Source organism: Giraffa tippelskirchi, chromosome 2, assembly GCF_054371585.1.
Source record: "Giraffa tippelskirchi isolate mGirTip1 chromosome 2, T2T-mGirTip1v1.2.pri, whole genome shotgun sequence".
NCBI lineage: Eukaryota > Metazoa > Chordata > Mammalia > Artiodactyla > Giraffidae > Giraffa > Giraffa tippelskirchi.
In genome coordinates this window covers 122422565-122436353 of record NC_137276.1, presented here as the reverse complement: position 1 = coordinate 122436353, position 13789 = coordinate 122422565, and the positions used below count along the sequence as shown (strand labels likewise).

Genomic DNA, 13789 nt, shown 5'->3' with positions numbered 1-13789 from the left:
TTTCTTTAAGTAATACATGGAAGAAGTTAAATTTGTTTTCACTTTTAGATTTTTAAATAAAGAAACTGTCACTTCTAGTAGTAATGTTTCATTCAGTGAAATAAACTGACAAAAATAGTTTTTAATTTCTTCCAAAAGATCACAGTAGTTACCTACAATTCCTTGAAACTTTGTCTAGTGATCTAACTATAGAAAAATTGATAGATTATTTGTTGGAGACAGCATAAATCCGGGGGGATGGAAATTCATACTAAAGCAAAAAAAATTTATTTCTGGAAATCTCTGAAAACATACAAATATTGAGAAAAAAAATTTAATTTTATAAAACTTAAAAGAAATGTGACTTTTCCTTCAGAGCACAACAAACACCCAAAGATCAAATGATTTAATGTCTATTCTAAAATGGACAAACTGCAACGATAGATACTGTTTCATGAGTACAAATATAACTTTATCTGTGGTGCTAGGGCAGGCTATTTGAATTAGTGGAATATTCTATTCTAGTTCATCGAATGTTACTACATATTCTACACATGGATGGCTAGTTTTCAAAGAGGCACTGTATAAAAAGCTGTACTTGGGAGTAAAAACTAACGAGAATATAATTTATTCTCATTATTAAAAAGAAATTATCACATTTCCTCATGGTATTTTGAACCTAATGTACTGTAAATACCGTTAGTATAGTATAACATACTAATGGGTCTGGATCTTTGACATACACATCTAATCACAAATTTATCAATTTAATTAATAAAATTATTTAATTAACTGACTGATCTCTTAACACATGGCAATTTTTAAGAAAGATTAAGAGATGAAGAGGAAAATAAGATAAGAGTCTCCGGTTACTTGAATTCTAGATTATAAGGAATGTAACATGTATTTTCTAAAGCAAATGAAGAGTAAGTAAAAATAATAAATTTCCAGGTAATTAAGTGACTGATTAGTTTATGTTTTTAAATTGTAAATCTTTGTGTATAGTTCTAGAGTATGTTTATTTTACTGAGGTGAAATCAACTGAAACCACAAATGTGTACCTCACTTATAAATGTAAACTTCACTGGGTACTTAGGGCTACTTCAATATTAGCTCAGGAGCAATAATTTTAAGTGATGTATACTGATTGGTACCAATAAGATTGGAACACAGAGTCAGTTTTTTATTCTCCACCTTGAAAACAAAAAGGCTGAAAAATAAAAACCAAAACTGAAGAGTGTCATTTCATATAATTCAAATGAACTCGGAATCATGAAGGCAAAGGGGTCTTACAGCAGGAAAGGGTCATAAAATAGCTTGACAGACATGTAACGGTGTTGAGGAAAGAGAAAAAAAAAAGAGAACTCTATTTCATTTCAAATTACACAAATACAAATAAATATACAAAATATCACTGACTTCTCATCCATTTTTCATCAAGCTAAAACTCTTAGTTTTTAAGGAAAATCATAGGAGAGACCTGAGACAACTTTTCATCTTACCTTCCACCTGTTCTATGGCTAAAAATGACTAGGGGCATGGCTTATCTGCTCTACCAATAGAAATCTACATGCATTATCAGATTTATTTATTAACAAACTCAAACGCCTTACCTGGTGGGAGAAATGCTGTATGCTGTTGTAACTGCATGTTGGCTAGAGCCTGTTGGTATTGGAAAATACCAGTGTTAAAGACTGCTGTGGCACCGTTGGTTTTTTCAAGAGCAGGCCTCTTTGGTAATGGGGGAAGTACAGCTTGAGGAATTCCCTGTTTAGTGAGTGAGTATAAAAAACAAATACCAGTAAAAAGAGAAAAAGAAAAAAGAAAAATCAGTTGAAGGCTAAAATTGTTAGGAAGCATGAGCAAGCAAGCAGCAGAACACTTAACTACCCAAGGAAAAAACATCCAATAAACAAAAATTTAAAGGGGAAAAAAAAGCAAGATAAAAGCTTTAAAGGAAGCATTATTTTTGTCTTGGAGAAAAAAAAAAAAACCCACTAGTATGAGAGCACATGTTATAATGTGTTAAAGTGTTTTAAGTCCCATAATGCTTCAGGCTTTCTGGGAGAAGCCATTGATTTGGGAAAAGAAGAAAAGCTGCACTGCGAGCTCCATGAGGATTGACAAGTATAAGCAATGTTAATAGTTAATTGTACGAAGTGACCGAAACTGGTAAAATAAAACCCGGTCCCACTCTGCCCCCCTCCCCACATTTACCTAAACATGCACATGTCCCAGAGCATGCAAGTTTTTTTTTTTTCTTAAAACACTGAACTATAAATATTAAAAAGTCAATAATTCTATCACTAAAGCCATGCTAACCAAACAGGTACATAAATATACAGTCCAAAAATACATTTTTAATGTCCTTCAAGTACTTCATTAGAACATTCTACAATGTAGTTAAACTGAATGTGGGCCGCTGGGTTTTGGGAATCTTTCATTGCACCACATCTGTCCAGGGACTTGTTTACAGTCTTTCCACTAATTTTGTCAGGAAACCACACTCAGTTTTCATTGTACTTTACAACTTTATAACAGAAAAAGGAATATATATTTTTAAATTGATTAAAAAAAAAAAACTTGTATCTACAATAAAGCTACATGCCAAGCTAAAAGGTGAAAGGTCATAGTACCAGGTCAAAGGTTGCCTCGAGGGGTCGCTTCAGTGATTTGACAGCCGACTGAGTCTTAATTAGCAGGCAGCGAGCACATGATGGCAATGGGCCAGTGGGGTTCAAGCGCATTAACATAAACAGCAAGCAGAGGTGCATCATGGGGGCAGCAGTGCATTTTTGGGTAGGTGAGAAAAAACAAATAAAAAAACAAATCATCGGAATGCCATATACAACGAATAACAAGACTAAGCATGCACAATAAAGGCACTACTGAGTTGTTATTGGGAGGATAACTCCTCTTTGTAGTTAATTACAAACAAGATACTCTAACAGAAAAAAAAAAAAGAGTGGAAGGAAGAGAAGAGGAGAGAGTCTGCCTTCTGTATTTTTGCTCAAGTATCCATAAACAAACACAGAAAAGACCTCTCCGTGACTATTTGACTGTGCTACGAAATACCACACAGGGTTCTTTTTCATGAATAATTTAACGATTAAGTCATATATTTATGTTAAAAAAAAAAAGGACAACATTAAAACAGCTAAGCAAAGAACAAAAATGGACTCATTAAAATCAGCTATTAGATCACATTAAAATTTACCTTCATTATATAGTTTAGTATCTGTTCTAAATGATCCATTTCTAACTCTTCCTTGAGTACTGCTTTCTCCTTTCTATGTAATGGCATAGGCAAGCTTCTCTAGTTTTACAGTTCTGTTTATGCCACAATACAGTTCAAGATCATCTAGATAAGCAAACTGCTCAAAATCTTGTAGTGAATTCTAAAAACAGTTTTGTTGAAGCAATTCTCCTAAATAGTTTCAGATTTTGTTATGGTTAAAGCAAGATAAATGTAGAGAAGAGCCTTGATGTGCAGAAGAACACACCGAAGGAAAACAATGGCTGATTAGAGAGCACACAGAAATAAGGGGACCAGAAATGGCAGTAACGTTAAACCGAAAAGGGGACAGGTGTTCTGTACAAAGCAGAAATTTCAGAAACCCTACATCCAGAGTAAGACAGAGTATTAAACGTTAGGCTGAGGGTAGGAGCAATCTGAACCATTTGAGGAGTTACCCTCACTTCTCTGAATGGTCACTTCATTACGTATTGTCTGGGATACCTGAACAAACATATCTTCAGCACACACACACAAAAAAATTTTTTTTAAAAAAGGTTAATAAATGAATAGCTTGTTGTCAGATACAGCTGTTCACTGTTTTTGTGACCGTTAACAAGGACTGAGCTAAGGTCTCTACTCACCATGGCAGCTGCAGTGGCTGCAGCCTGTGCTGCGGCAGCCTGGTTGACCTGGTATTGGGCAGCCTTGATCTTGGCTTGCAGATGTGCGGGAGGATGGAAGTATTTGCACTTTTCCCGAGAGCATCTCCCTTTGATGTAATCCATACACACGGTGACTGTGTTGTCATTGGTGTCAATCATTGTGCTGTCAGCAGGATGGGCAAACCGACAATCGTTTTCTCCTCTGTTGCAATTGCCTCGCTGGTACTCTCGACATACCTATGGGGTCATGAAGTGCACAAAGGTTAGTCAACATGGACAAGTAGAAACTTTCTCAAGATTTAAAGTGCAAGAGTGGTGACAGAAGGCTACGGGTGAAAGGGGAAAAGATAATTTGCAAAGGAACCACAAAATAACTTGAAAACATTCCTAGTATACAAATTACAGCCCCATTTCAATAAAATGTCCATGAGGAAGAAAATGCGATTAACATACTAACTATGGTAAAACATCTAATTTAAATAATGTTGATATACTTATTCATTGTTGTTGTTCAATTGCTTAGTTGTGTCTGACTCTTTTGTGACCCCATGGACTGTAGCTCACCAGGCTCCTCTGCCCATGGGATTCTCCAGACAAGAGTATTGGAGTGGGTTGCCATTTCCTTCTCCAGGGGATCGTTCCAACCCAGGGACTGACCCGCAACTCCTGCATTGCAGGTGGATTCTTTACTGCTGAGCCATCATGGAAGGCCATACTCACTCATCACTAAGGAGGAAATAGTAACTTTATAGTGAAAAACTCTATAGACACCCACTTAACCAAACAAAGTTAATATCACCAGTAATAAAGACATAATGATTTCACATACCTACCAATATGATGCACTGAAAAAAGGGTACATCACATTTGTTGTATTATTGCTGAGAACACATAACCTGAATTTAATCATGACGATACAGTAGACAAACTAAAATGGTAGGATGTTTTACAAAATGACTCATCAATACTCTCCCAAAGCGTCAAGGTCATGAAAGACAAAGACGGACTGAGATACTGTTATAGACTGAACGATCCTGGAGTCAGAGGAAGGATATTGGTAGGACAATGGGTGAAATTTGATTAAGATCTGTAGATTGGTTAATAGCAGCATACCAAAGCTAATTTTCTGGTTTTGTAAGCAGTAACATGGTTATGTAAGCTGTCAATATTTAGGTAAGCTGGGTGAAGGAGATGCAGGAACTCAGTTCTATTTTTGCAAATTTTATGCTAATCAGAAATAATTTAAAAGTGAAAGTGTAAAAAGTAAAATGATAGCTTTTTTGTAAAATGTTTCTAAGAGCTATATTTTTGATCATTAGAGATTCACTAGGTAGTTATGTAAAGCAGATGGAAAAGGATTAGTTTTTGTTATCTGTTTGTTTTATATCTATTAATTTTGGATGGGGTCCCTGGAGAAAAGGTGAACATGCATTATTTTTCACCCATTTGCTCGATTTGGACCTTTTACTATTAAAGGTTGCTGGGGATTTCCCAGGTGGCGCAGTGGTAAAGAATCTGCCTGCCAATTCAGGGGATGTGGGTTTCATCTGTGGGTCGGGAAGATCCCCTGGAGTAGGAAGTGGCAACCCACTCCAGTATTCTTGCCTGGAAAATTCCATAGACAGAGGAGCCTGGTGGGCTAAAGTCCATGGGGTCGCAAAGAGTTGCATGCGACTGAGCACACACTTTATAGCTTGTCAAGGTGCCTGCTCTAATCAAAAAGTTGCCAGCACTTTCATTCAGGAAAGTTTGACCTTTTTACCACAAGAGGGCCACCTAAACACAGAAAGTCCTTTTGATATTTTTATGCTCTTATTACTTCATGCTTTAAGGATGTTTCCTTTTTGTTTTTCACAAATCTTTTTACAAATTGAGCAGATACAGTCCCTGAACACTCTATTTTGGAATTCATCAAGAAAAAAATAAAGGCAAACTCTGCTATGATTTAAAAAACAAAGATTTTCTTGGATTTAAGTACATAAAATGATTACATTCAATTCTAGATGTTTCCCCCTTTTATATCCATATCCCACTGCTGAGGAAAGTGATTCCCTTTAAAAAGGCCTCTATAATTTGTATCGTGCTACATGTTAAAAAAGAGCATTATAAATGACATCTTGTACCATTTAGAAACCTCAAGCTAAAGCAATGCATCCTATCTACATAGGCAAGTCAACTCTACTCATCACTTCAATTTATATAATTTTTAAAAATTATTAAATAATTACTCTGTGCCAGATACTCCGAGAAATATTAGGAACAAAAGATGACTTAGAAAGTTACAAAAGATGCTACTTTTTATCATTACATTTATCTTCTTGAATAGAAGAAAACAAGGACATCGGGGAGTTTATAATTTGAAAAACAAACATGGTTAAGCTGTTATCCAGAATTCTTGTGCTCCACTCTCACTGAGCTTGCAATCAAGCTGTGCCGCCTTCAAAACCACAAATCCCCACTTACTAAATTAGACTCCTCAAAATACGAGGAGAGGCACACTTAAATACGGATAAAAACTTTTCATGTAGATATGCAAAACTTATGCATAAGCAAAAAGGCTACTTTTCTGTTTTAAAAAATCTATGTCAATTCAGCCTCATCTAACAGGAAACTGTTGTTGTTCGGGCACTACTGCTGTTAGCTTTTCAGTAATTTTTGCTTTCTTGAATATACTCACAAAGAATCTGGTGGCAGCTGAACCAACACTCTTTTCCAATTTCTCTTACTCTCTGCCACAGTGACAAGAAACAACACCTAAAGGTAGTCTATCTGCAGGAGCCTGAATAATACTAATATCAAAGATTTGCTATTTTCCAAAAGCAATTATGCCAGTGTTTGTGCCAGAAATGTGAGCATCAGTCCCCCAAAATAAAACCTGAATTCTGGGCTGATTTTGACTTTTTATTTCTCTGTCTCAATGTTCTTTTTATTTTCAAGGATATGAACTTACAATCAGGTTGCATAAAGATGGTCATTCTAAGACCTCTTCTGGTCCCTGTCCATTTGCTTTATACATATGTATATGTGTGTTTTGTATAAGTTAATAATTGGTTTAGTACAATTTGGTACTCTTTACGGTCTTGCAGGATTCATTTAGGGAGAATTCTAAAAATCACTTAAGCAGAGTTGATAACTAGCAGTCAGCTTAGAATCTTGTCCTAAAGTGGCTGTTTCACTTTTATTTTTTATCCATCTTAATGTTTCTCCTGACAAGAGAAAAACAGAAGAAATACACTGAAATAGCTTTTCTCCAATTATTCTTGCCTTTGAAAAAATATAAAGAAGAAACAGAAAACCTCTTGTGTAAACTTGTACTGGGGCGAGCCAAAAGGCCAGAGGGGCTAGAAAATGTTGCCAAGCTTTAGATGTACATCTGGCTTGTTGGGTATCTATCTGAACAGGACAAACCTCCCAGAGCTTTTCACATAGATTTTTTCCTAATAATCAATACATCTCATTTTTCAATAAAATGAGATCTGTTTCTTGACTGATGAATATGAGTTTGGCCTGGTTTCTCTGATAAACTCGAGAAACTGTAGGGTATGCTGCTCCCTCAAAGAAATATCTTAGTTGTGGTATTGGATTAGCAAATTCTAGTTGACAGGCAAAATTTCAACAAATTTAACCATCCAACTCAAATCAGCATAAGGAGTTGCACAATTTACCACACAGAGAATTTGTACCAAAGAAGTTTAAATTTGAAAATCCTAATAATATTATGGCCCTTTTTGCTATTCCCATCTAATCTTCTGCACTAATGTATTTTTCAAATAATTGTAATTAAGAGTATGGTTATTACTTGGTGATCTGTTTTTGCTTGCTGATGTATGTAAACATTCTTTTTGCCATTTTACTAAACAGTGTCCATAGTGATCATTTTTGCTGACTGAATCAAATTCCATCAAATAGATATGCACAATGTAAGTAACTCTTTCAGAGAACATCTAGATTATTTCCAATATTTCCATACTACAAATAATGTTGCAAAGACTATCTTCAAGACCTCACCAAAAAAATCATTCTATAAGGATGAATATGTAGAAATGGTATTAGTGGGTCAACAAATATAACTACTTTTACAGTTTGATAAGTGGTTTCAAACCTAGATGAAAATAATTCCATCTACTAGCTAACGTCCTTCAATCAAAAAGAATGTCTGTAAGTATAAGTGTTAATGCAAGATTTGCTTTGGAAATCATGTAAGTTTTCTAAACTTTCATACAAAAAGGTTAAGAAGTTACTTTCATAGTAAAAATCATCACTTCGATAAAATATTTACTGAAAACATTAAAGTACTAAATTTCATTTCCAGAAAAACATCTTTGGCTTATAACTTTAAATAATCAAAAGGAAAAGCAATTAGGAAAAACTTCCTAAGGAAATCTATGTTAATTCTACATAAACCTTCTTTGTTAATTAAACAGCAGTGGTAGTGTGCAAAGAGGACAGAGTCTGAAAACAGAAATTTTGGGTTCCACCTAGTATTTATATTTACCAGTTATGGAATAATGAATACTGAAAAAATAATATATAGATAGCTTAAAACATACTATACAAATCTGGTTAAAACAAACAGTTCTGTTATGTGATCTCAATTTTTTATAAACATGACAAACATATTTCAAATTGGTCAAAATAATAATAGGTTGTAAGAAAGTGAAAGTGTTAAGTCACTCAGTTGTGTCCAACTCTTTTGCAAACCCATGGACTATAGCCTGCTAGGCTCCTCTGTCCATGGGATTTCCCAGGCAAGAATACTGGAGTGGGTTGCCATTGCCTCCTCCAGGGGATTTTCCTAACCCAGGGATCAAACCCACGTCTCCTGCATTGGCAGGCGGATTATTTTTTACTACCACTGAGCCACCAGGAAAGCCCAATTTAAGTCTAATGACTAATATTAAGGAGCTTAGTCAAATATACATATATACCTGCTGTTCAACAGTAAGTATCATGGATGCTTTATTTTCTATTAAATTTGAGCTAACACACACTTTACAACATAAATACTGAATAATCAATTATTTTATCAAAGAATCCATAGCACTATAGGTCATGAATATACAAATATGAAGAAATTATCTATGTTTTCAAAAAGAATTCAAATATTCATATCTTAAAATTCGACGATTAGGGGAAAAGATCTTAGTTAATTGTTTGTATAATTACATTCCCAAGATAAATATCTAATGATGTGATATCTAGTTTCAGTTTGTTACCAGATAATTGTACAAACTTGGTCTATCTGAATCTCATTTTTTAAAAAATGAAGAAAAAGACATCTCTAATGCTACTCTAGAGGATTTCTGTTAAGATCATCTGGGACTTTCCTTTGAAATCTAAAAGGTGAAATCCATCATTACTGCCATTAGCCGGTGAAGACAAGCATATTTCTATAGATAACATAGCTAAGAATTTGTCATTTGATTTCATGTAACTTAAAAATCAAATCTGAATATATCAGAATGACCAACTAAAGAAACAACTTGCAACTCTATCGTCTCCAAAACAAAACTCAAACTAATTACAGACAGCATAAATGACAGAGACGAGACGTTTTAAATGGGAACATGAGTTCACCATTTTAGAGTCTTATTACACTACATTATTAAGCCTTCTCAAGTCTTATTACAATTTTTTTTTTAAATTTAAACTTCATAGACTCATGTGCATTAAACTCAATATTTCTTGGTGATTTTCTAAAGAAATTAAAATATCACAGAAGCAGTAGCTAAATACTCGAGACAAAAACACAAAACTAAAGTAATTCTATCAATAAGCCTTTCTTGTATTATTAAAAGCATTTGCCTTTCTAATCTCATTTTGAAATGAGTGTCTTTTATATGCAATAGATCATGACAAATCCATTAAATGCCTATAATACTGTCATGGAGGCATCCTTTCACCATCACTTAAATCCACATCTAGCTTTAAATGCTTTTTTTGTGTGTGTAGTCAGTAGGCATTATATGTTTTTATAACTATATGAAAAAAGTCACTAGATTCTTCTGTATCAGTAAGTAATGGAAGCATTCAATATCCAGTGGCCTGAATTAGAAACTCATGTCATGATTACCTCAGTAGAATAAAACTTTCAGCACATGAATACATTATTTCGAAACAACTCCAGTGAAACTATCAGAAGCCAAGTAGCTTGCCCACCTTTGCTGGAATATGTCATATAGGCTATTAATATAAAAATAGTTAACCTAATGGCAATCTAATGTCTCCATCATCATATGAAGTATGTGGCCACTGGTTTGTTTTCTGTTTGATTAATGCTGTCAATGGTATAAATTGCCCCCAAAAATCATCATTGTTTTCTTAAAATATTTCATTATGCTGTACCACGGTGTTCTCAGCAACTTCACAAAATGCAGAATGCTAAATATATTTGAGGAGACAGATTTTTAATCCAGAGTCACAGGTAACTACATGAGGTAAATGATAAAAAGTTAATACTTAAATAACTGGTGCTCACATCCCCTGGATGGTTTTATTATAAACCATTTGCATTTAGAATCACCTAGCAGATCTGTGAAAAGGATTCGAGAGCCCCATTGGAGACCCACCAAATCAGTCTGTGGGGATGAGGCCCCACATTTAAAAACAATTTTTTATGTTTTAAATTTTGGTTGTGCCTCGTGGCTTGCAAGATCTTAGTTCTCTGACCAGGAATTGAACCTGCATCCTCCTCAGTGAAAGCCCAAGTCCTAACCACTGGACCTTCAGAGAATTCCTAGGCTTTCCATTTTTAACAGTCCTTCTAAGTGATTCTAATCACATTAAAGCTTGAAAACTATTGCTCTAGGACTAGGGGCATGAACAAGATGCCATATTTTGTAGTTGGAATGTTCAAAATGTAAACACGTTCCCAAGGATAATGCTAACAATGTTAAAAATGTGTCATGTTTTATCTCCTCTGGTAGATTACCCTAAGCTCTGAATAAGGGCATGGATTAATTAATTGATTAACTAGCTGACTGACTCATTTATTCTTTCATTGAACAAGTTACTAGGCATCATTTATGAGCTTGGCACTATTCTGGGGGACTTTCTTGTTATAAAACAGTAGACAACCTTTTGATGCCTCAAGATATTCCTCACAACAGTTTTTACTTGAAATGTGGTCAACAGTTCTTCAATGGATACTGCTGAATAAAGGAGAGAATAAATGCACTCATGGATCCTTTTTGCACCATAAAAAAACTATTGTGTATATGACTAAAAACCTCAGTCCTTTCTAGTACGTACAGATTTTTAACAATTTGTTAAAATAATCATTGAAAATAACTGCCACTCAGAAATTACACAAAGGCACCCCAAGGTCACAAAATGGAATTTTTTAAAAGCCTCATTTCAGTGACCAATATTTAAGAGGTTTGCTCCTCTTTAGAGAAAACCAGAAATACTGATTTTACAGCATAGAGGGTATGCAGCTGCAAAGTCTTTTAAAAGATATTCAACAAAGAATGGATAATATGGATAGTGATAGAAAACTTATGCATGTGTGGATATATATATACACACACACATAAATAACCTTTTCAGTAGTTTGTGGTTGGCATTAAATGCAAGAAAATGACCTAAATTTCACCTTACTGGAGGTGATCATAGAGATTATCTGGTATAATCCCCTAGTTTAATAAGTGTGAAATATGACGCTTAGGGAAAAAAAAAACCTTGACCTATGCTTACTCACTTAATTAGCAACATCACCAGCACTAATCCTTGGGTTCCTCTTTTTCAATTTTTTGTAGTATCAACATTTTTTGTAGCATCGCATTGGGTGCTACGTGTTAATTCTTCTAAACAAAACAACCAGAAGGATGATAATCTATGGTATTTTTAACTTCTTCATTGCATATTTTGTAGTAAAAAGAGAAAAGGAAGTGACAAGAAGAACTGGCCAGTATTTTAACTGATTCAAAATTTGTTCACTCAAAAGGAACTGAAAAATTCTAAAATGTACATGGGAGTTCCATGAGTTAAAAATCAAGCACAGATTTAAATCCCAAATAACTAAATGTGTAAATAAGTGTGGGCACTTACTGCCATGTCTCTTAGACCCCAAGAGGTGGTGTAATGAGCATGAGAGGAAAGAGCCTGAAGACAGGAGTGTCTAAAATCACAACGCCGAGGAGAAAGACGTGCCCCTTAGCATCACACTGCAATATCCTAACAGGTTGTAACTGTGACACTCAATCAGATCCTGTGAATGAGAATAAGATAGGAAGCTGCCCTACTATCAGGCATTGAGATAAGTGGAATTCAGGTTAAAAGGAAATGACAGTCATTACAGCAGGAGCCACTTGTTGTGACTACTAGAAAGGAAGACAGAAAAAAAAATACTTGCAATAGCTCCTTGCAAAAGAAAAACAAAACCAAACGAAAGAAGTCTTCATTTCAGCTAAACATCATACAGAATATAACCAATTACAGTCTACCTAAAATTGTGGAAGAATTAGTTTAAAAGAGTTCTGAATACACAATCAGTCTTTTAAAGAGATTCTTTGAAAGAGATTTAAATAGAGACAATCTCAGTTTTAATCTCCTATTAAAAATTAATTCAATCAAGTTCATCTCAGACTGCCTATTTGGTTCCCATTAAACAATCAGAACCTTAAGAAATGCTTCTGAAAGGCTGGCGGGCAGGCGGGGACTCATATATTGAGCATCTAATAATTTTTAAATATTTAAAACTTCCTAAATTTGCTCCTAAATTTCTCTGCAAACAGCACTAGTTATTAGTGAGCAAGAGCAACTATGCAATGACAAACCACCCGCAAGTCAAGGTTTTATCTCTAGCACACGGCAGGGTCCTTGGTGCACAGAGGGCATGCAATCAGGTCTCAACATCCTTCCTGAGTCCTCCTTATGGAACTCCTGTAATTAGGAGCTTTTTCCATCATGTTCAATGAAAGGTTAAAAATAAGCCCCAAACAAACAAACAAAAACTCTAAAGGGAACATACAAACCCAAATTTCCTGCCTCCTGTTTGTACCATCACTTGTATGGGAAGGGGAGTAATAAGTGTTTAAAATTCTGATATCACGTCCTGCTGGAAGATCCTACCCATGTGACCTTGAATAAGTCATGTTACATCTCTCTCAAGTTTATTGCCTTGTTAAATGGAGTTAACAATAGTATCTTTCTCATAAGATTGCTTTGAGGATTAAATGTGTGTTGCACATAGAGGGGTAATGCTATGGCTGGTAGAGAGTAAATATCCAATAATTATCAACTATTGCTGCTACCATCAAAAAGGTAGTAGCAGTTATAACTACTCTGAAATCTGAAATCCTTTGTAATGCATGCAATGAAACTTAATAAACAAGGAAGTGGTATTTATTAAATAAATTCCTGCTAAACTGATAAATTATTAGTGTCAATTATGTTCACACAATGGCCTTGTTTTGCCATTTTCTTGTAATTAAGACATGCAAAACTTCTAGTACTAAATATTGCCTCATCCTAACCAGGGAAAAGAGGAAAAGCTCATTTTTTCTTTATTTGGATACCAAAGCCAGATTTGAGAGCTTCAGTGTACAGTAATGCTGCCATTTTTCCCATTTAGAGTTTACCAAATCTATTAATTTATAGTCAAGTTGAAATTCTCAACCACTTCAACATAAGATTATATCTTTAATTTCTTTTTCACGCAGCAATAGCAAAGCACATACATCAGATCATCCTTGACTCTAAGACAGAGGATCACCCAACTTGCAATTAAAGATTTATCAGCGCATTTCACAAACAAAGGTGTCTTGTCATTCCTGCTGAAACACTGTGAGGGTTATGAGGAAACTTGCAATAAAAAATTTTAAAACACTTTGTATGTAGTAACTTAATAACAACTTGATGAGAACAAGTATCAGGGGATTGACAGAATTTGTTAATAGCAACAGTAACG

The 13789-nt window shown here is 34.8% G+C and overlaps 1 protein-coding gene across 50 annotated transcripts in view; it reads right to left on the bottom strand.

The window, feature by feature from the left end:
- The window catches only part of MBNL1 (muscleblind like splicing regulator 1), a 209260-nt gene that overhangs the window by 15677 nt on the left and 179794 nt on the right, over positions 1-13789 (bottom strand). For 31 of the 50 annotated variants that reach the window (XR_014076876.1, XR_014076883.1, XR_014076882.1 and 28 more), the window contains 2 exons: positions 3859-4116; positions 1593-1746 (listed from right to left, as the gene is read on the bottom strand). Coding sequence is in view for 43 of the 50 variants with exons in the window: in XM_081570533.1 (XP_081426659.1) it covers positions 1593-1746; positions 3859-4116 (412 nt within the window). In the remaining 7 variants the exon portion in view is untranslated. Of the gene's footprint in view, positions 1-1592; positions 1747-2615; positions 2670-3858; positions 4117-13789 lie in introns of all 50 variants that reach the window. The other 19 variants (XR_014076875.1, XM_081570525.1, XM_081570529.1 and 16 more) reach the window with 2 other exon arrangements.